The sequence below is a fragment of the Xiphias gladius genome, chromosome 22 (assembly GCF_016859285.1).
Source record: "Xiphias gladius isolate SHS-SW01 ecotype Sanya breed wild chromosome 22, ASM1685928v1, whole genome shotgun sequence".
Taxonomy (NCBI): Eukaryota; Metazoa; Chordata; class Actinopteri; order Istiophoriformes; family Xiphiidae; genus Xiphias; species Xiphias gladius.
The window spans coordinates 13,187,112-13,208,520 of NC_053421.1; the positions used below are offsets into that span (position 1 = coordinate 13,187,112).

Below are 21,409 nucleotides of genomic sequence, written 5' to 3' on the forward strand. Positions count from 1 at the left end.
GTGAACAGCAGTGAAGAGTCTGATGCAGAACAGGCTGCCTTGGGTCAGACATGGCCGATTTAACGGCCTGAGTCTCCGTTCCACATCTTCAGGGCTTGTTAGTTCCCCTCTGTTTGTCAAAGATGAGTTTTTACATTTTTGCACATGTTCATTTCTAAAAAGAATTAATTTGTCTTCTCCTCACTGAGTCTTTATTTTCCTGCTGTGGGTCCCAGAGTCCTGTCTTCTGGCCTTGGGGGCGTAACGCCTGGTGGAGATAAGAGATGAAAGCAGGATGGTATTGTTGCAGTCTTAGCAACTTTAAACACACACACATAATTGACACCTAATGAAGCCACTTATATACTGGAAAGTGAGGTTTCCCTGGAAAGATAACTGCATGTTAAATAAACACATAACACTACTCATCGTATTACACGCTCTACCTTCGCTGGTAGAGGTAGAGGAGGAATAGGAGCTCATCTCTGAAGCAGGAAAGTTGATGAGAGGAGGAGAAGGTTCCCGAAGAGGAGAGAAAGGAGGCACAGAAGCACAGATCTGAGATCAGTGTGTTCACTCCCTGGGGGAGAAGGGTGAAGAAGGAGAGAGAGAATAATGACACTCATCAAGCAGCAAAGTTTCTCTGGAGACTAAAAGTTGTGTCAGAATTAAATTTCAATGGTTCTTTTATCTGACAGCAGAAAACTAGTGAGGCCAAATTTACTGTAAAGTGCAGGAGGCTATATCAACATTTTACTGCAAAGTAAGTAAGTATTGGGGCCATATGGCTACGATGGATATAAATGAGCCAGAAAAATGGTTTTACTCACTCTGTACATGAACACTGTCCCCTGCAGGTGGCTCACAGACTTCAACTGATCCAGAACCAGGGGCGGAGAAACAGAGACAAGAGAGGACACCGTTCTTTTGACTGTATTTAAATCGTTCCATTTCATTCAGCACTATCATCAGATCATTTGGTAATTGATACACTTATAGAGGCTGGGTTTTGATGAAGCTGCAGAACAGACCTTGTGGTTGATGAAGAGCTGTGGGGCCGTAGACAGGAAGCCAAAGGCATACACTCCTGAGGGGAGAGATAAAGTGTCAGTGTAGCTCATCAGTAATATGAATATAAAAGCAAGCGTATCAGCCTGATTTAAGGGAAACGGACCAGAATTCAACGAAGTTAACAAATTTACTGATGAATCACATAGATGAGCCTGTTTCGATTGTACAGATGGATACTCACCAGTCACCAGGCTGTTCATCACCCAGGAATAGTAACTGTCAGCATAATACAACTGAATGTTAATTTAGCAATCAGAAGATCATACTTAGCATATTTACTAGCTTATAATATACTGTATGTGTAGTAGTCAGGGAACACAGTGACAATTATAACCCAAAACATCTGCCTTTTATTTAAGGAACATTCAGGTCTGAATTGAATCTGACGGCCTAAAAAACTTCAGCACAAGTCGGTCGAGAGGAACCGACACAAAACCAGGAAGGAGTTTGTGCTGAAATGTCCAGGCGGACTGCAGAAATGGGACATTTAGCGGCACTGCAATCAGACAGCATTTCAATTATACGGCGAAGCAGAACGCTGAATATGGTGATCCGCTCACCTCTTGTGGCGAAAGTAGGCCAGTGAGAAAATAGCTCCACTGATACACAAAGGATAGACCAAGTAGGACAAGTATCTGGACGCCTAGAGAAAAAAAACCTTAAAATCAAGTAAAGCCTGAGGCTGAGACATGAAATCAGAGTTCTCACAGACAAGATAGAAAACATACTCGTACCTGCGCATCATACTCCATTGTCTTCCTCTCTTCTTCATCCAACTTATTTGCCTACACGGTAAGAGAGGAGGCAGCCTTAGGTTAGAAATAAACGGACTGATCATTGGCATCAGAACTGGAGCCAGAAAGTTGGACAACTGGGCTTGTCACCAATCAAATCTTTACACTGACGGAAGAAAAGCTGAGCTACTAACTTAATCAATAATGTTCAAAGCAAATGGTAAAGGTATTTAAACCTTAATTATATCACTCTAAACAGATGCTGAGTTTGAACACAAACGGTTGACCGCACCATACTCACACGGAGCTTGGAGCTTTTCCACTGCAACTGGATCTTAAACACTTTAAACACCTTCCACACCTGGCGGGACGACAGTTTGGTGGGTTAAAACCGCCCGTTTTTTTTTCCTTTTTTTTTTCTTTATTTGACACTTTTTGTCGGAGGAGACCGATTAGACTGAATACCTCCACACATGCCCCCAGTCCGACGGGGAGCAGCACCAGCAGACTGGTCTCCTCCAGCAGATGGAGGAAAATCAGCAAGGTGCTGAGACTACGCCACAGAACTTCAGCCGGAGCGGGGGAGAGACAGAGGCAAAGAAGCAGAAGCATTTGCAGTCAAACTATCGTTTAATGTTGCTCATTATCGGCGGTAAGGCCTCCTACTCTGACTCAAAACGCTGCCTATGTAACAAAGCCTTTAGTGTTGCAAACTAATTTAAAAAGTCAAGCTTGTATAATTTGATGTTTCTCTAACCTGACTTCCTGGACATTCCCGCCATGCTCTTCTTTTTCCTCCACGAGCTGATGTCATTTTTAAGAGCCAAAAATTCACAGATGAGCTGTAGAAGACCATTAATTAATTCGACAATGCTTCGTTTGCTATACGCCTGAGTTGCCATGTTCCCCCACAGACTGTTATTTATAAAATAATTCCAAATACGTGAGACTATGCTCCAGGTAGATTCTAATATGTATGGGATGGTATTTTAAAGAGTGTTATATAATCTTACCTGCAGAGCCGTGATGAGCGCAGTGAGCACTAACAGGGAGAGGTTGGATCCCACCAGAGTTTCTTTAATTTCATCAATGTTTTCCTCCGTGAAGCCTGAATAAACACGAAGAAGCAGCATCAGAGGATTCAGTTCACTCACGTATATATTTAAAAATATAACATCATATAAAGAAAATTGTACTAAAATGCACAGTTTTAGAAGTATTTATGCTTTATCCAGGTCTCAAAACTGTGACATACTATGAAAGTTACTCCTCAAACATAGTAAGGTTCTATGACAGTGAAAAATAAACATAAGGAACCCAATTCATGTTTTTTAAAATCATAATTCACCAAATCATCATGTCTCAAATATCTGTTGTCTTATAAGCTCACCAAACTGTCGTAGGGAATAAACCACATCCTGTAGATGGACCCAAAACCTGAATCTCCTTAAAGAGATTCCCTCATAGGACACAGTCAGAGGGAGCTGAACAGTGCCGCTGCTGATCTCCTGTTGATGGATAGATAGATAAATGAATGGTCATGTTTTTCTCATTGAAAACTGAGTATTTCATGGAAAAGATCTGACTGTGTGTCTTTTAAACGTTGTGTGCGTGCAAGCTCGCTACCATGAGGTCTCGGACCCTGAAGCTGAGTTCGTTAACCAGCAGCAGAGGAAGGTAGATCATCTGCCGGCCTTCCTGAGACCTGCAAGGAGAAAGAGGACGTAAGTTTCATTCAAACACACGCGTTGGCTCGGGGCAGATTCTTATTTGCAGCTTGGTGGATTGGCATGGGCAGTAAATATCGTGACCAAGCACACACACATGCATTTATACGACTTACACAGCGACACCTCTAAGGTATTAGAAAGTAAAGACGACCTGTCACATCTCTCACAGTCAACCCTCCACTCACTCAAGTGTGTTTCTACAGAGTTGCAATCACATGCAAATGCTGCAGCATATTTTCTGGAGTGTGTAATTTGTGAGAGATAAAATTATATATGCCAGTGGTTATTAACTTGGGGGTTGAGACCCCTTCAAGTGTTCACAAAGTAAACACCAAGGTAAATAAGCAAGGAACATTTTTTTCTGACTTTGTTCTAATCTTTGTTTAATTTGACCTCCCGAGGTCTGTAGAAATTATTCATATAAATTCATCTGAGAGGGAAAAGTTACTCTTTGGCCATTTCTTCACAACTCAGGGACATATGCGACAAGTGGCCGCATATAAATATAGCTTATTGCTGTGCAAGGGTATATGGTGCAGGGTATACAGATGAAATAAATGTTTTTCCACAGCAAATGAGAATTGAGATGGCGGGAGGCTCCAAATGCTTCTCCCGTTATTATTCATTGTATATACATTTTTTTATATTACAAAAGAAACCACCAGTTACAAATTTAAGCCTAATTCTCAAATAAATATAAATTATCCGAATAAAATGTCCGAGGCTACTCGATGTTCTCACAAACAGCCAATAAAAGGCCTCTTATTCTAAGCCCTCCAGCACTAGACCCTCATGGTTAGCAGCAGCACTTTGCCTGGTCACCTGTCTCTGACCTCCAAAGCGTCCTGTGGACACTTACACTCTCATGTAGCGCCGCACATCGCTGGGAAGCCCCGCCTTGTTGAAGGCGAAGTCCTCTGACATCATAGTAACTGACAGGCGAGGTCTCCAATGGGATACAGGATTCTCTGATCTGGGGCTGGACCTCTGATGGAGCCACAGAAAGAACGTACTTGCAGCGAGGCCACATGTCTAAATGCCCTGTAAGGGTCACGCGGCGGTTGAAATATGATAGCAGATGACTGAGAGAAGCTCAACTGCATTTTACCCTCTGCGTGTCTCTATGCCTCTCTGTGTGCGCGGGGGTGAGGTAGGCGGTGAGCTGAGCTGGGTAGTGGACCTCTCTGCTGTCCTCCAGAGGTGACACTCCGGCTTTGTGAACATAGACGACTGCATAGAGAGTGCCATTAGCCCGAGTCTCCTCTGGCAGAGAGACATTCACCTGCCTACGGAGAGGGAGAGGGGGATGGGGTATATGAAGGAGAAAAGCGGAGAGGAAAAAGGAAAAAAACTGTCTGAAGAACAATCAGTATTTGCTTTTTGTTCTTGTCGTATGATAATGTTGACCTGTTACTCATGTTGATTAAAATTAGTCTGTTTCTATGTTTGTGTTTCATACATTTTTACCTCTTTTGGCTCTGTGTCTACTATGCACAGTCTTCTTATGGTGATCAACCCTTTCAATCATACACATATAACAAAGGTTTCTGTCCCCTGTGTTGCAACTGCTACTGTGACAGTATAAGGAAAACTTCCAGTTATTTTATAGGACTTATGACTTATTTGCTATATTGCAACAACCAATGTGTGGAGCAGCATTCCATGTCACGAAAAACCAAACGTAGTGGTCACAGCTTAACACGAACACGTCAAACCCACCTTTCAAATGTAGAGTGTGGGTCAAATGGGTCTATTTTTACAGCGAGGTTGAGTTGGCTGTTGTCTGGCACAAGGCAGGTGAAGACACTCAGCTGGACGAAAGAGAAGAGGGTGAAAGTCCATTTTGCAAAAACAGTGAGTCTACAGTGAGCAAAAGGGGGGGGGGGCCTCAACTCTCCAAAGTATGTGCACAGTAATGTTTATTGTATTGACTGAAACTCAACACCCGCAAACAAAACCTGACCCCAAGGGAGGGTTATTATTATTAATTTTTATGAGGAGAATGCATCCGAGATGCTTGTGACTGCAGCTCAGTATGGAAGCTAAGCACGGCTATGGGTTATAGAGCTTAAACTCTATCGTGTCACGTTCAGAACAATAAGTCTGTGTGAGGATTGTCTCCATCACACCGATCGCCAAATCCTGCCAGAGGCTCAGCCTGACAAAACTCTCGATTTCCTTTCAGCACAAAGCTAATTTTATCTGCAGGATGATAGAAATACGCCTCAGTAGGTTTTTTTAAAAATCTCCAGTATGCACATATACAATTAGTGATAGGTTGTAGGCTGTAATGTATATTGGCCAAATATGACCTGTGACAGTTTTAGCAAAGCTAAGATTAATATTGTATTCACTGCCATTAAAGCACACTCCTGATTTGCCTGGGGCTTTTGTGCCAGGCTCTTCCTGCTGGCTCACGACATGATGGAAAAGAGGAGGCAGCCTGTTCAGTTCTTTTCAGCTGAACGACCGGGCCCATGCAGCAGTCTCGAACTGTCTGCGTCGCGGTTTAGGAAATAAGAGACAAAGGCCCGTGCTAACCTGTAGTCTGGGTCTTGCTGCCAGGTAGGAGGCGATGCAGTGCGCCCCTCTGCCTCCATCGCAGGGTTTGGTGTCGAGGAAGCCGTACAGGAGCCAGGCGGTGTGGAGCATATAAACCACAAACACACCGAGCAGCAGCTTGGCGACGGAGCTCCTCGTAGCGCCGCTGTCCGCGGGTTTGGAGTAACACGATGGGAACATGGCAGCTATCGATTGAGGATTTCAACAACAAAATGATGGATATGGATTTTTTTTTTTTTTAAATGGACGTGGTCTGGTTTGAGGACGGAACTGTTTAGGATCGCTCGCGGCGTCAACACAATAAAATCCCCACGCTTCCTCCCTGCCACAGCATCCTTCCGGTGATCTGCATCCAGCGGAGGGATGCTGATGCTGACAGCAGCCCCGCGCCTGCGCCCACGCCGTTTTCACCAAGATGTGTCCACGTCTGAACGGCTCATCCATACACGTACTTGTCCACAGTTGGTCACGCATAGGCTGCGGTGGGCAGTTTTTCCTGAGGGTCAGTGCCCAACAGGTCACCATGGCCTCTGCCCAGGTGGACACCAGGGTCATGTCCTATGTATTTTTTTTATGGGAAACTGGGATTTAGCAACCTGAGGGATACAGTCGAAAATATATCATTTACACTGATTGCAGTATTTCCATGCCCCGTGGGCCTATATTTATATTTTGACCACTTTTAGGTCACCAGAATAAATAAAGAATTCAGTATTTTTCCATCAGAATTTTATTCCTGGCAGCGTCTGTGTGTTTTAGAGCTTTGTCTTTGCAAATAACTTCGTAAAGCATCTTTTTATGGGTCCACAATTCCTGAAGAAAATTTCCAGATTGCTTCCTGGAAGAGCCTTCGCATTACGGCACTAATTCCAGCGAAATTAGAGACAAAGTTCTGCGACAGTTGTTTTAGCCAGTCTAGTCGGTCGTGCTGAGTTTATGAGCAGCTGCTGATTGCCAAAGAAATTTCCTTAAAATAACTGCTCTGTTTCAATGAGACTTGCAGAAAATAGCTCACGGAGTAAATAAAAATAAAATGCAGACTTGATTTTTGGCCTCTGTGTCTGGAAGCCAATTTTTGATACGGCAGGGCTTTAGCTGCCACTGAGGACACCCAGATAATGTCTTCTGTTCATTTTTTTTTGGGGGGGGGGGGGTTATAAGTGTATGCAGATGACTTTACTTCCTATGGTTATGACTCATAAGTCAAAATTTAGGACCATGCTTGTTTTTGTACACACCAGCTCAGGTACGGCATGTATCCTAAGACTAACAGAACAATCTGGCCGAGTCAGGGGAGACTCCTTCAACTACCGGGTTTGTCACTCCTTGCTTTGGGATTCCTTCGGGTTCGGGTCCTCAGCAGTTGAGTCTTTGAAATGCACGAAGGCCAACTCAGCTCTCAGGTCTGTGAGGAGTTCGGGGGTAGTCCGCCCGGGACGGCTGCTGTCTCGTTGCGTCAATGCTCTGGAAAGTTAAGAGCTTTTTAAAAACATTATTTTTGATGGAGTGTGAGTTGATACGGACCCCGTGTCAAACACCAGAGGTCGCAGTCGGAGTGGTTCCCTTCCGCGGAGACGATCTTTGGCAGTCGGGCCCGGCCACCGCGGTGCATTGTGGTCAGAGACGGGGCTCTCGCCTGCTTCCCAGCCCCCCCTTCCGCGATGCTAACCCGGAGGACTGTGTTTTCGCACTGAAACGCAGCCTTACGTTTAGCGCGCGTTGACTCGGGACAGTTTGTAGTTAGCGGCGGGTAACCGGCCTGTGTTACTCGTGTCTTCGTTTGCTGTCATTGCGGGTTTTAAGTGGACACTCGCCAAGAGCACAAGCCGCCCCTGCTACCGTGAGCTAAGGTGGCTAGCATAACAGGAAAAGGGCTGCACAGAGCTCTCGAAAACGCCGTGAGGAAAGTTAGAAAGGCGGCGCATGACTAGCATCACAGGAGGCTACGTCGACCAATATTTGCTCGTACTGTGACTGTCATGTGGAGGCTTTTCATCCTTGTTGTACCTGCGGATCTGGTCTCTCGGCTCGCCAACAGCCGGAGGGCACCGAGGCACCACCAGTGAGATGACTCCGGGATCTCTACACACTCAGAGCTTCACACCTGTGTTCAGGCCGTGTCCTCATCTGAGAACCTGAGCTTTAACACCCGCCCTCCGAAGCCGCGATGGCGGTCAGCGTGAAGGCTGCGTGTTGTGGTGGTGGCGGCGGCGGCGTGGAGATGAAACTGCGCCGGCTGCTGCTTGCTGGCTGTGTGCACTGCACTGGGATGTGTCTGCCACTTAGTGGGAACTTTTACCCCAAGCGCCTTTTCAGTTCTGTCTGTGCCTTTTCCTCAAGACTTGGCGAGACCCGAGCCCCCAGCCTTCGTCGGGCCCGCACAATGCTCTGCCCACCGGGGTACGATGTGCCAGGTGGAAGTAGAGAGCTGTCTCTGTGCAGCAGCAGCAGCAGCAGCAGCAGCTACAGTGATGTGGGTTCAAGGCGTCCACCCAGAAAGGAGAACCTGCTGCAAGGAGGTGCAGCATGGCCTGGTAAGCATGAGAGATAGTCGGGTTAGTTAGAGGCACACTGACAACAGGGGATCTCACATTCACAGTTGGTTCAGACAGGCAATTGTTCACCATACTTCATATTTTAAAGACATATGCTGATCCAACACTGTACAGTTTAAATAAAAAAAAGTTTTAATATATTTTGATACATGTCATCAACTGGTATTAGTTTACCGCAGGTTTGCTGGCATCAGCGTGTGTGTCTGTGGATAAGTAACAAGATTTTGCTGTATAGAAATACCAGTTTTTATCCACCAGAGATCACTGACAAGTACAATGTCCCGCGAAATACATATCTTAGTCACGACTCTTGAATAACCAAGCATGTTTGTTTATGGCATCCGTTCATGAAAAAAAAATAAACATCAGTGATATTTCGTTCTCAGATGTTTTGAACTCTCAAATATAGATATCAGTGTTGGAATCGAAAATCCAGTACTGCTCAGTTTCTAGTCTGCTTATTTTAACTGTAGATGAAACTAACTTTAGGTAGGTTTTTTTTTTTTTTTTAAACTGTAGAGGGATATTAGAAGCATGAAGAATAACTTACAGTAAAGCACAGATCTAATGTCAACCTTTGTCATTGAATCAGTCATGTTAAATTGATAACTCAGATGTCTGCATACCTGTTTCCACTACTGTAACATTGTACTGCATACCGCTTTATATTATGTGCATATAATCAAATTGTATCAAAGCTGCACCCTGATAACGTCTAAAATAAGTGCATGAGTATCAAGCGACTAGTATAACAGGGTCTCATCAATTATAGAGCTCAGTATATTCATATTATAATTCTCTTTATTGCTGCAGTCAAAAAAGAAACAGAAACTTTTTGCAGTGCCTCAAACTCTATAGTTGCATTTTTCCAGCTTTTTGTGTGAAATGTTTTCCTTCACATGTGGTTTAACTTTGGCTTTTCTTGGAACAGTGTCCTTTTTCCGCTGCAGAGTGACAGATGCCCCTCTTTCCAGTGTGCCTCCAGCTTTCGTAGTGGTAAGAGATGTACCAAGGGCAGTTGACTAAAAACATTTCAGTGGTTATTGAACAGCAGCTACTACTATCAAATCAGAGTTAGAAGTATTAAATGGCAAGGTGCTTTTGGTGAAACTAATGCAGATTGGCTTTCATCCAGATTTTGCACGTTTTGTCAAACAGCTACCAATCTACAGTCGTACATTTTATAAATTGAAATACACTCAAACTGTTAGTTTAACTGTGATCCCTAGAGGTAGGTAATCAGTTCCTTTTTTTATTTATTTTACAGATGAAGTTTGACCAAGAGGGAAATGTGACATCATTTGGTAAGTGTTGGAAAATTAATCACATTAATCTTTGACTCACTTACCTGTTGTCTTTTATTTGATGAGAAAAATCAAGGTTTTGATTGAGACTGATGATTGGTTATCTTTTTTGTGCTGTAATGTCACCACTCCTACCAAAGTGCAGGTATCTTTTTCAGTATATCCCCAGAGTACACCTTTTAATGTCAGCCATGCACAGTTGAACACTGTTGCTTGCCACTGCCGTGTCATTGTGTTACTCCTGCTGTGACCCGTGGTGCGAACATCTCCTTATAGCTTGTGTTAGCTCCCTTGCTCTGTTATGTTTGTTGTCCTGCAACAAGAGTTGTGGTTTTTTGGGGGTTTTTTTTGTTGCTGTTCTATAAAGAAAATGCTGAAAGCAGTAAGTAAAATGTGTTATAACCTCTGCTTCTGGTGTAGGGTCCTGTCCCATATGAAGTCAAAAACACATGAAATAGGATGGTGTCTATATTATTGCCCTCTGCCTCTGCTCTTCTCACTTGACTGTTTAATTCTTTCTCTTACAGAAAAAAAGAAAACAGAGCTTTGCCAAGAGCTAAGTCTTCAGGCTAGAGACCTTCGCTTTCAGCACAGTACCAGCCTCACTGCGAGAAACAACTGTATTATCATACGAATGGCGGTATGTTCTCTTTTTGTCTTATAAGCACATTTTTTGATTCATGAGACATTTCTGTTCTCAACCAAATCTACATCATATTTGATCTGGCTGTCGATTAGGAAACATTCTTTGACCATAAGTCTAAGCCAAACCATCGATAATAATAACAGTTTTTCTTTCATGGCCACCTATGTGCTAAACGGTTCTTTACACTTCCATAACCACCTAATCCAGTAAAATAATGAAAACTGGAAAATATTTGAAACCCAAAGTTTTATGAAGGCATAGTATCATTACATTCTTTTCAAGGTCTTAAATTATTTTATTTGCCTATTTCTCACAATAATTAAAATGATTAAGGTTCCTTTAAAAAAAAAAAACAGTGAAAAAACTAAATATGTAGTGAGTTAAAACTCATGCATGGCGCTGATTTGGCGCACTAGTTACACCTAAGACAGGAAGAAAAAACTGGACTCATTTGGGACACCTTTCACCACACACTCCCTCCCTCTGCGAGCTGATCACTTCCAAAGTACATGGGGACATTCTTTAGCTCGCGCCACAGTCTACTGTCCTCCTGAGTGCGTGTGAGAGAAGTTTGGGTAGAAGAAGCACGAGCGATCGGCGCTCATCATTTTACAGAATGCGATGGTTTCCCCTGGTTGAGGCAAGTCATCTCTGGTCTCCACCCTTGTCACACTTTTGGTCACACCTGATGCCGAGTGACAGAACACAGTCAATTCAAGAACTGTATATGAAAAAATAGATAAAGATTTTTACACTCTAATTAAGAAATAAAATGATTGTCGGCATTTCTTCATTAACATTAATCCTTAGTGCAGAAATAAAATAACATAGTTAGTCTGATGTAGAGTAGTAACAGGAATTGAAGTCAAAATGCCATGGCGTCGTTACGGTCAAGAGGTTGAATTTCTTTAAGACAAATAATGATGATGATGATGATGATGCTTTATCATCGTAATGTGTTTCTACATCTTTATTTTCTGGTAGTAAGCACTAGAATATACATGTCAAGAGGTAAATGAATATCTGAACTTGTCCCGAAAATGAAACTAGCCATTGTAATGCTAAAATCAGCAAGAGATACTTTTAAGTTTGAGTTTATGGCTTCAGTCAATGTTTCTTAAATTAAAAAAAAAAGTGCCCTTAATATCAATCTCTAGCTAAAGAAACTAATTCCCCATCTCATCGTAACAGCCTGTATTAAAAGCAACCAGTTCTCACCTGTCCTTCTTCTCTCCCATCCATTCTAACAAACAGGGCAGTTCTCACAGGTGGGGCCTTTGTATGGTGGCTGACATTTACATGTTCCACACTCACACGTCCCTCTGCCGTTACACAGCTGCTGGTTTGTTGCCATACAGGAGGCAGTTTCCAAGGAGCAGCTGCAGGCTTCACCGATCCAGTCTTTATCACAAACGCAGCGTCCGCACTCGCACTTCCCATGGCCTCCACATATTCTGTTGGATATAGATTGTAGTCTTTTAAATATAAATCCATTTCTGTAATTAAGTAGAGTTAAAAGGGAAGACAATACTACTTTGCAAATTGAGGGTTCTAGTTATCACATAGCGTACCTGTTACTGTGGTAAGAACAGTCAAAGTTGCTGCACTGGCAGAATCGTCCGCTGTAAAATTCTTTGGGGTTTACTCGCTTCTCGCACTCACAGAAGCCCTCCACGCACTGCCCCCTGCCGCTGCACAGCGGGGCATTTGGGCCTGAGCGACAGAATTCTTCATTCGGTGAAGAAAATGAATCAGTGTCCCTCTGGCAGTGTTGTCCAGTGTAAGACTCGTAGCACTCACACCGGCCACACACCAGAGCTCCATGTCCACTGCAGGCAGGACTGTTTTCCTCACGGTTTCTCGTGCAGCCACACTGACCTGAGGGGAGAAATTTTTTTTTTTTTTTAATTTTTTCTACACAACACATTTGTCATATTATAGCATTATGAAAGACACATGTGCCTTTGTTCCTTCTTCTGACACATTCTTATCTTAATCTTATTGAATGAGCTATTGCAATGACATAGCCTTTAGAGGACTGGCTTTATCTCTAAATTTGTATAAGTTTTTGGGCTTTGCCAATGCTCACCTTTTTGATCATATATTAACTACAGCATGGTTCAGCAGTTGTACTTACACTCCAGAGTTATTTCTAACTTCACACTCAGTGAAAAGCCTCTAGGTGTGATGTGGACGGACCAGGGCCCAGTTCTGTTCTGGTTTGAGACGTCACTCTCATTGGGACACTGGGCGGCCTCCACATTCACCTAGAGAACAGAGGATTTATTATTATAATCATTTCTGTTTTCTAAGGGCACAATTGACAAGCAAAACCATCCAAAATTAATTTTGCTTACCTGTACGAGTAGGGGGTTTGCATTAGTGACACTGCTGAATGTGATGTTGACTCCTGCTGGCACATTGCTGATGTCCAGTGTCAGCTCCGAGACAGGCTGGTGTGTAGGAATGGTGATAGTTAGAGGGAAGGACCGGCTCACACCCGGCCTTAAGTGGAGGGACAACTCCTGGGGCTGGAGGAACAGGGCCTTGGCATCTGCTGGCTCTGTGCTGCAGAAGTTCAGCAGTCACCAGCAAGAAGATCAATACCTCAGAAGTCATTGTGGCCTTGAGCAAATTATGAGACTATAATCTGGCAAATGTTTTATATCAATTAGGGGTAATTTCATACATGTCTCTGTTGCCTTCCCTCAGTTTTTTTCCCTCTGTGATTTAAACTGATAAGACAGATATGTTTTATCTAACAGACTTGCCTAGTGTCAAGGGTGTCATAGTGGATCTTCAAACTAGCACACTTACCTGCTCTCATTTTTGACAACCTGCACTGTGCCCTGAGGGTTATACATAAAACTTTCACGACAGCCCGCTCTCCGCAGCCCTTCCAGGCTGTGACAGCGAATGTTAGAACGAGGGGCAGTGCACCAAGCGCACTCCGAGCCAGACAGGATGCACTCGTCACAGTTGGAGGCAGATGCGAGACATGTTTGTTGTTTGGCCCAGCTGGGACACGACAGAGCCAGCAGCAGGCAGAGACATAGCAGCTTCACAGCCATCCTGCAGTTACGATAAAACATTAGGATGCTGTTCTTGAAAGTAGCAATTTAGTCATCGCTTATCAATTTTACTAAATAAAAGATGTAAGTGAAACAAATAGTCCTGCATGGGAAATAGGCAAATGTGTAGTGTGTTAACTTATTATCTAGCTTTTCTTTTCTTTACTTGTCTCATGTCTTATTTTCCCCCTTTCTTGGATGATGTAAACTCGTGTTTTCTTATTAGTCTTATCTTCTCTGTTTAATGATTCACATTTAAAATTAAAATAAAGAGAACTATTAGGAAACAAAGACAAATGCTTTTACTTTATTACACTTCTAAACCATGAAGATGCAGGCCTGGAATCCGACCTGTTTGTATTTTATTATTTATAAAGCAATATGAGATTTGGGTATTGAAGTAAACATTTGAATACTCTCTGTACCTACACATCTCTTTCCGACAAGGACAGAAACCATAAAAACTGTATTTCTGTCTTTAAAAAACAAAACAAAACACCATGACCGTAAACAAGTAAACATACTTATGAGGTAACTTACTGATGGCATCAGCGTGTCTACAATCTTACACCTGTTAGTTTTAGTTTGTCTACCTGCATGCGTCAGGTTCTGTAATCAGTGCCTGCTAAATAAACTAAAACACAAATACAGAGCAGTGCTGGTGCATTACCCGGAGTACTGAAAGCTTTCTTTGCCGCGGCGGCGTCTCGGAGCTATCTGCCTCTGCTGACTGCTGATGCGCTTCCGTCCTTTATATTGGCCGTGTGTGAATGCTGCTTGAGACCTCAGATGCGGGATGTGATTGCTGATCCTTGATGGCTGTGCTGGGTATCCAACTGTGGTTTTAGAGCACAAACAAAATTGTAGTTGCAGCAGATCAATGTCCTTGATTACATAACAAGATTTCCTCATTGATCAGGCCTCTCACTGCAAATATTTAGAGATCAGAATCAACTATTGGGCCTGTAGTTTTCCAAATGCAGATCTTCATACACGGCCATAGATGCAAAGAGACATTCAAATTAAAATAGATTTATCTACATGCCATTTCATATCACTTCAAAGGCATGAAACAGTTGCTGAAGAAATTCAGGTACTTTAAAACTTTGAGTCACTTTTTTATAGGATCCCTACCCTCCACTCCCCTCTATACACACTTTAAAAACAAAGCGATCCTTTACAAATAGCTTGAAAATCTAAATGAAGAAGTACACATTTGGTGTAAGCCTCCAATATCAGGTATCAGAGTACATGTTTCGGTGCTTTCTAACATAGCTTCCACCCTCCCCCTTGTCTCTCCACAGTCTTTGAAAGCCATTGTGACCCCGCAGTCCCTTTTGGTATTGGATTTTCGTGGTCTGGGATTGGAACGCTGGCTGGTACTGGAACTCGCCCCTCAGCTGGCATCACAGACGCACTCTCTGCCCTTTGAGTTCAGGGCACTGGAGGCCATACTGCAGCACAAGGTGAGACAGTTTAGAGTAGCACTGTGTATCTGTGTATTTAAGCATGTTCCAACACGGATAAAGCTCTCTGTAAATTGAGGATACGTGTGCAGCTCTTTTTCAAGATAAGGTGAAGGCAACTGCATATGTGTGTCTTCCTGCATTTGTGTCAATAGGTAAACACTCTACAAACCCGGCTGAATGAAGTTGAACCAGTAATATTGGACGTATTGGAATCCCTAGTGGATCCTAAAATCCTTTCTGCTGATAGAAGTAAACTACATGTACTGCTGCAGAACAGCAAGAGGTAGAGTACACAGCCATACACACTGACATATAGCTTGTAAAAGCTCCTATAAACGAGGGTAGATGAGGTGAAGCATAGGATTGCATTGTTTTTCTAAATTATGGATTTTAGGAACTGGGTCAGGCATCACCCTAGCCATAACATTTTCCAGCATAGCAATTCAATTTTTATCTTCTCTCAAAAATACCCAACAACCTATTTTTTAAGTCACGTGCACTGCTTTTCATCTTTGGTTCTTTGGGTGGACCTAAATTTAATTAACATTTACAATTTCAACAACACACACACTACATTTACCACCATGGCAGTGTTAGACTTAAACATTAACAGATTTTGTCTGTGTCTTTTACCTCTGACAGTTTATCAGAGTTGGAAACGGACATAAAAGTTTTTAAGGACTCCTTGCTGAAGATTTTGGATGAGGACGAGATCATTGAAGAACTCTGTCTGACCAAGTGGACAGACCCAAGAGTTTTGTATGTTACACATGCACTCACATACACTTACATCAATACTAACAGCACTTCCATTCCAAGCTCATTTAAAGGTCCAGTAGCGACTGCAGTGAAAGATAAGAAAGGGTAAGACTTTGTTGATCCCCCGAGTTGTCAAAGTCTGTTTCCCCTACAAATAGTGTTTCCCATCCTCTTGAAATAATGTTTTTCTATATCGTTGTCCTCATTGGTTAGGGGTTGGTTTACGTAAGGGTTAGGTGTTGCAGCGACAACTGGTTGGTGTTACATAAAAGTTAGTTTGACTTTGTAAATCCCAGAAAATGAATCATATTAAGTGGTTAAGGTTAGTGATGAATTTGGGTTTATATTTATTTTTTGCTGTATACGTAAAAAATAATGAGAATTGCTAATTAACTTTTTGTTTTTTTTAACTTGAAATACTTTTTTCTTTTTTACGACCTTATTGATAACTATTATGTAGAAAAGAATGTAAGTGGTAACCCTTCCCATTGCCACAAACTTGACTTTCATGTTTTATGTTTTATATGTAATATGGGTTATGCATGGAAAAAATGTATTTTCCTTTTGTTTGCCAAAACAGTAACCTGTAACACAGATAGCGAAATCACAGCTTTATACATGTTCGGAAACATGACCTCAGTTCAAAATCATGCTTATCAGTGATTCTCATAAAACTAGCTAAGTCTTCAGGAGCCCAAACAGAACATTAAGGTTAAGGCAAGGTAATGCACAAATCATGGAAAGACTACACAACCACACTCACTCGTGATGGAAGATGAAAAAAAAGAAAAAAAAAGGAAAACCGACCACGAAGGGACTCGAACCCTCAATCTTCTGATCCGAAGTCAGACGCCTTATCCATTAGGCCACGCGGTCAGATGAAAGACGGCAGTATCAGTCACTAACCGAATTGCTGCTTACACAACAGGCCTCACGCCGGGACCACAGATCTGTTATTAGGTGCCATGTACAAGGGATTTAAGAACAACTTCACACATTCGTTCAACTATTCTCTCAAAATGTATAATGTTTCTTTGGAAGGACCGAAATTCACGATGGGTTCAACCGTGTCCTAATGCTACCAACATTAAAATAAACATAAGTAAGTTCAAACAAAACCGCACATTTTTATAGCCTATTGTGTTGACCGCATGTCATCCACATCGCATCATTTTATGTATTTATTTATTTTTATTTTTTGCCCAGGCGAAAAAATACCGCCGCGTCAGGGCCTTCGTGACAGTCGCTGTCGGCTTGGGAACATCTTCTGTTATATCACCACGACAACATCCTCTACTGCATGTTCTTTCCTCTGTCCTCGTGACTGTAAATCGCCTTTGGTCGCAACTAATGGAAGTTGTACGGTGTGTTTTCCTTTAGCAAGACGTTGTTGTTGTTTTTTTTAGCTTTTAACATCACGGAAAACCATCGACGCTTTATGTCTGTAATCTGCACGGGGCCGATGTCGTGACACGTCGATGACGGCTGTATGAACACTTTCAAATTGTCTCGGGTCCTATAACACAGCAGGGCCGAGCTCTTACATCCGTTGTTTTGTATTTATTCCCTGCTCATTTCCGACGGCAGGACCTGAAGCGTGGTGGGTGCGAGGCCGCTCCTCTTACTCTTGGTAAATTAAACCTGCGGTTCCGTGGGTGTCCGTTACGCTTTTGATTACACCTCACGCCCGCGCGCACCTTCGCGTGGGACAGGTGGTATTCATCAGGTTGAAACGAGCGTTTTACGACGAGATGAGAGTTTGGTGAATCCGGCTCGAAACACCCGTACGAGGAAGCCTCAACGGAAAAAGTAAGAGATTTAGGATAGCAATATGAAAATGTCGCATGAGGACAGTTGATTTTTGGATATGATATTCTAAGACATTTATTGTCTGGCCGCTCACCTTTTTTTTCTTTTCAAATGGATATAGAGCAGTTCCAAAATATGAATGGTCTTACTGATCGCTGAAAGGTTCAATAACTACCAGGTCTTTTTTTTTTTTAATGTATGTGTATAAATATGTGTCTGTCTGCCTTTTCAGCGAGGAGAGCAGTTTGGGCATCGACCATGCTGAAGAGATGGAACTGTTGCTGGAGAATTACTATATGCAGGTACTGCTGATTACCAAAAAAAAAAACCCCAAGAAACCCTTTAACCAATATAAAAATATTTCACTTTTTCTAATTAAACTGAAAGAGTTACAGTTAAAATTATTTAAATAAACTCCTGATAATTAGCTCATGGTCAACAATGAGCAAATGTAACTTTATATTGACATTTTAAATCAAATGAACTACAGTGCACTGAACCCACTGAAGCTGAATTATAGCTGAAAGGAGATTTTCAATCTGGTCTGTGCACAAAGACCTGACCAAACTTAACACCTTTTATGTCTTCATGTAAACATTTATATTTACTTGCACCGTTTAATGTGCTGTTGAGCCTGTCCACTTGCACCTCCTATTTGTTTGTTTTTTATATATCAAAAGCACTGAAATACAGTGTTAAATGTCATCTACGTGTGTGTCTGTGTCTGTGTCTGTGTGTGTGTGTGTGTGCTTGTGTGTGTGTGTGTGTGTGTGTGTGTGTGTGTGTGTGTGTGTGTGTGTGTGTGTGTGTGTGTGTGTCGATTGTGGCTGAGTGTTCATACAATCACTGTGAACTGCTCCATACAGGCTGAGGAGCTGGGGAACAAGGCCAGAGAGCTGAAAGGGCTGATAGATGACTCTGAGAGTGTCATCTTTATCAATCTGGACAGGTACATACACATACAAAAACGCATGCTGGGTTTGCATTGATAATATTGGAATTTACAATGTGTGTAGTAGTTGTAAAATCTTTTTTTTTTTTTCTCACTCTGACTCTTAACATGGAATTCAGAGAAAATGATTAAGCTGGACCATAAAAGACATTTTAATTCCTCTTGAAAATAAAAAGACTTGTTGGCTCCACATGTGTTTCCTGTTTTTTACTACAGCCATCGTAACGTGATGATGCGTCTGAATCTGCAGCTGACGATGGGTTCCTTCTCCCTTTCCTTATTCGGTCTGATAGGGGTGGCCTTTGGCATGAATCTGACGTCGTGCTTTGAAGAGGTGAGACAGCATCCTGTTAAAGAATTATATCACATGTGGAATTTGACTGTTGTATCTGCTGTCTACAACCAACCAACCTCAAATATGAGGATGGTCTCGCTTGTCTTAAGTTTATATTGCTGTAAGCCTTTGTTAGTCTGATTTTAAAAAATGAGCAACTTAAACACAGAATTTAGGATTCAGATAACATCTAATGGGCATTCATCATGATCTTTGACATTTGACAGAAAAAACAATCTATTTAATTATAAAATTGTTAAGTTTGTACATCAGTATGTTTTTCCTTGTATATTTGCCTTATGTTTATCCATTCATGTGGGTCCATGTGTCTTTATATGAACACTGTACGTTTTTGTATATTTATACACGCATACATTTTTGTGTTTGTGTTGCTGTTTATTATCAGGACCCTCGTGTTTTCTGGCTGGTAACAGGCTTCATGTTCTTGGGCAGCGGGCTGATATGGAGACGACTGCTGTCATTTCTGGGACGGCATCTAGAGCCTTCAATACCCCCACTAGTAATACACACACACCGGTGCACACACAATGGGTAGAATACGGCACCTCATATGGTCTCTCTGCATGTGCATGTTCTGAGGCCACTCCTTCACCCCGGTGTCCTGATATAATTTACTGATCATAATTTTATTTTGTAATGCTACATGAATGAGTGGCCAAAGATCAAGTCACAAGTGTCATTTCTCTTGTTTGCGACACAGATCCCTCCAGTTTGGAAGAGAAACCTGAAAGCATCGGACATCAAAGCGGGAGTCAGATGAAGCTCTACCTCTGCTCTGTAAAATTCCACAGACCTCGCACAGAGTCTGGAGCTTTAAAGACGATCATTTTATTACCCTGAACCTCCCGAATTCTCTCCGATGCTGGAAATGTTCTATTTTTTTTTACCTCATTGCTTTACTCTCCCTTGCCTACAGCAGAGATAGAGACTGCATCCAAATGTCTGGAGATTCCACTGTTTTACACTATGTGTGCTTCTGTGTCCTCATCATGATATTCCTCGCACTATGTTTGGGTTATTTCACATACTTGATTAGATGTCTTCATATCTAATCATATCATATCTGTGGAAAGCATGTGGGTGCAGAGTATTGCTCTGTCGTCACTGGTTTCATGGCTCTACGTTCAGGCGAGAGGCAGCACTGGAACTGAAACCCATAACAACCCCACTAATATGATAACCACCGTACATGCAGTTGTACGTTCCCTCATTTCATAGGTGAAAAAAGGTTTGTTAAAAGGGGAAAAAAATCCTATTAATTAAATAAATGAGCCATATGAATGTGTTAAGTCTATTGTTAAGGTTTATAAAGAGTAATTTACACTTTTTTTGAAGCTGAATATTAGCATGCAACATCAGTTAGGCAATAAGGATTTAATACACCCTAAATAGACCTTTTTCACGGCAGACGTTTGACTTGTCAAAGAGGGAAAAGGTTTAAATGATGTTAACGCTGGCTCCCTTCCATTAAGTGCACAATATCATCTGGATGATTTGCAGGGACTATTCTTGAAACACTCACTGCGCTGAAAGACAAGGATTTTAATCGAATGATACCCTGGCATTTGATGTGATTGTCAACATGACTAATTAAAAGCAGGGAAACACAGGAATGTTTTTCAGGCAATTCTTCTAAAACTCACTCTTTGGTTGAACTGGTCAAAGAAGCTAGAGATATGCAACAGGTGACGAGGAATCGACAGTAGATTTGGCTTCACTTTCAGGGGTCACAAGCAAAAACTGTTAGAAACAACTGCCTTATAGTACTGTGTAATATTTATAACAAGTTGGGCCAAATCCTTCACATTTTGAGAGTTACTCCCTGTATTATATTCACTGCCTATATATTTATTCACTGTTCTCAGAATTTTTCATGATTCTTTTGTTTAACCACATTGAATCAGTGGATCTGATTCAGCTTTTCTAAAACTGAAATACCAAAAGGAAAAAAAAAGACTAAAAGTGAAAACAATTCCTTACAAATTAATCTAAATTATGATTAATCCAAATATAAAATGAAATAAAAGCTTAACTTTATACTAAACTTATAAACTACTTAAATATAAAATTGAAGTTTTCGCCCATTTCGAGGCTCTTTTGGCCACAGTTACAGCTTTGACAGTAAAGTGTCTTAAAGAGTCAAAAATTGAGTCTGAATTACATCCACTGAAAAAGATGTAACTGCAGTCACTGAATATTTTTCTACCAAAAGTATTTAGAAGAGAGAGGGAATTTTCTCCACTTAAATTCTTTTGGTACAATGAAAACAAAAGCTAGGTTTAAAGAGTTCCTTTTTTCTTTTTCTTTTAAACTTTCAGTTTCATGTGTCAGGTGTGACTCAAAGTTGTTTATGTTGTACTTTTGTGTTGGCATAACCATTCTTCTGCGCTAGAGGGAGTCATATCTACAGTTT

General features: G+C 41.9%; 3 protein-coding genes and 1 non-coding gene across 5 annotated transcripts; 1 reads left to right on the top strand and 3 right to left on the bottom strand.

Annotated features, from left to right (window-relative positions):
• LOC120783921 (cleft lip and palate transmembrane protein 1-like protein) lies at window positions 1-8,116 on the bottom strand. The gene is made up of 18 exons (XM_040117326.1): window positions 8,084-8,116; window positions 6,056-6,261; window positions 5,234-5,325; window positions 4,623-4,800; window positions 4,374-4,501; window positions 3,411-3,489; window positions 3,175-3,292; window positions 2,798-2,892; window positions 2,542-2,626; window positions 2,250-2,350; window positions 2,086-2,145; window positions 1,785-1,835; window positions 1,611-1,693; window positions 1,232-1,266; window positions 1,011-1,066; window positions 810-854; window positions 426-559; window positions 1-247 (listed from the first exon to the last, which is right to left on the bottom strand). The coding sequence occupies exons 2-18, from the start codon at window positions 6,254-6,256 to the stop codon at window positions 181-183; spliced, it is 1,608 nt and encodes a 535-aa protein (XP_039973260.1). The 5' UTR covers window positions 6,257-6,261; window positions 8,084-8,116; the 3' UTR covers window positions 1-180.
• Window positions 8,117-8,225: 109 nt separating this feature from the next.
• Window positions 8,226-21,177, top strand: mrs2 (magnesium transporter MRS2). Its single transcript, XM_040117323.1, has 12 exons — window positions 8,226-8,610; window positions 9,563-9,627; window positions 9,899-9,935; window positions 10,463-10,575; window positions 14,957-15,118; window positions 15,274-15,404; window positions 15,764-15,880; window positions 17,922-17,991; window positions 18,556-18,638; window positions 18,858-18,975; window positions 19,382-19,495; window positions 19,697-21,177. Exons 1-12 carry the CDS (start codon window positions 8,244-8,246, stop codon window positions 19,754-19,756), a joined length of 1,437 nt encoding a protein of 478 aa, XP_039973257.1. The 5' UTR covers window positions 8,226-8,243; the 3' UTR covers window positions 19,757-21,177.
• On the bottom strand, window positions 10,569-14,477 carry LOC120783920 (integrin beta-1-like). Of its 2 annotated transcripts, XM_040117325.1 has the most exons (6): window positions 13,399-14,477; window positions 12,939-13,149; window positions 12,719-12,848; window positions 12,153-12,459; window positions 11,800-12,035; window positions 10,569-11,266 (listed from the first exon to the last, which is right to left on the bottom strand). In XM_040117325.1, exons 1-5 carry the CDS (start codon window positions 13,671-13,673, stop codon window positions 11,825-11,827), a joined length of 1,134 nt encoding a protein of 377 aa, XP_039973259.1. In that variant the 5' UTR covers window positions 13,674-14,477; the 3' UTR covers window positions 10,569-11,266; window positions 11,800-11,824. The 2 variants fall into 2 exon arrangements, with proteins under 2 accessions (XP_039973259.1, XP_039973258.1); XM_040117324.1 differs by having other exon boundaries at window positions 10,569-12,035.
• trnar-ucg lies at window positions 16,684-16,756 on the bottom strand. The gene has a single exon. It is a non-coding gene; the product is annotated as a tRNA-Arg (tRNA).
• Window positions 21,178-21,409: the final 232 nt, after the last annotated feature.

What these genes read in the sequence shown, in the direction of transcription:
- LOC120783921 (XM_040117326.1), bottom strand. Translation starts at nt 6,256, where the DNA reads ATGTTCCCATCGTGTTACTCCAAACCCGCGGACAGCGGCGCTACGAGG. An exon ending in GGCATAGAGACACGCAGAGG is followed by an intron (nt 4,502 to 4,622) that starts GTAAAATGCAGT and finishes TGGCTCCATCAG; the next exon opens with AGGTCCAGCCCCAGATCAGA. An exon ending in GGAAAAGCTCCAAGCTCCGT is followed by an intron (nt 1,836 to 2,085) that starts GTGAGTATGGTG and finishes CTTACCGTGTAG; the next exon opens with GCAAATAAGTTGGATGAAGA.
- mrs2 (XM_040117323.1), top strand. Translation starts at nt 8,244, where the DNA reads ATGGCGGTCAGCGTGAAGGCTGCGTGTTGTGGTGGTGGCGGCGGCGGC. An exon ending in TGCCTCCAGCTTTCGTAGTG is followed by an intron (nt 9,628 to 9,898) that starts GTAAGAGATGTA and finishes TTTATTTTACAG; the next exon opens with ATGAAGTTTGACCAAGAGGG. An exon ending in CTGCTGCAGAACAGCAAGAG is followed by an intron (nt 15,405 to 15,763) that starts GTAGAGTACACA and finishes TACCTCTGACAG; the next exon opens with TTTATCAGAGTTGGAAACGG.
- LOC120783920 (XM_040117325.1), bottom strand. Translation starts at nt 13,673, where the DNA reads ATGTTTTATCGTAACTGCAGGATGGCTGTGAAGCTGCTATGTCTCTGC. An exon ending in GTTAGAAATAACTCTGGAGT is followed by an intron (nt 12,460 to 12,718) that starts GTAAGTACAACT and finishes TTCTCCCCTCAG; the next exon opens with GTCAGTGTGGCTGCACGAGA. An exon ending in TGTTCTTACCACAGTAACAG is followed by an intron (nt 12,036 to 12,152) that starts GTACGCTATGTG and finishes TATATCCAACAG; the next exon opens with AATATGTGGAGGCCATGGGA.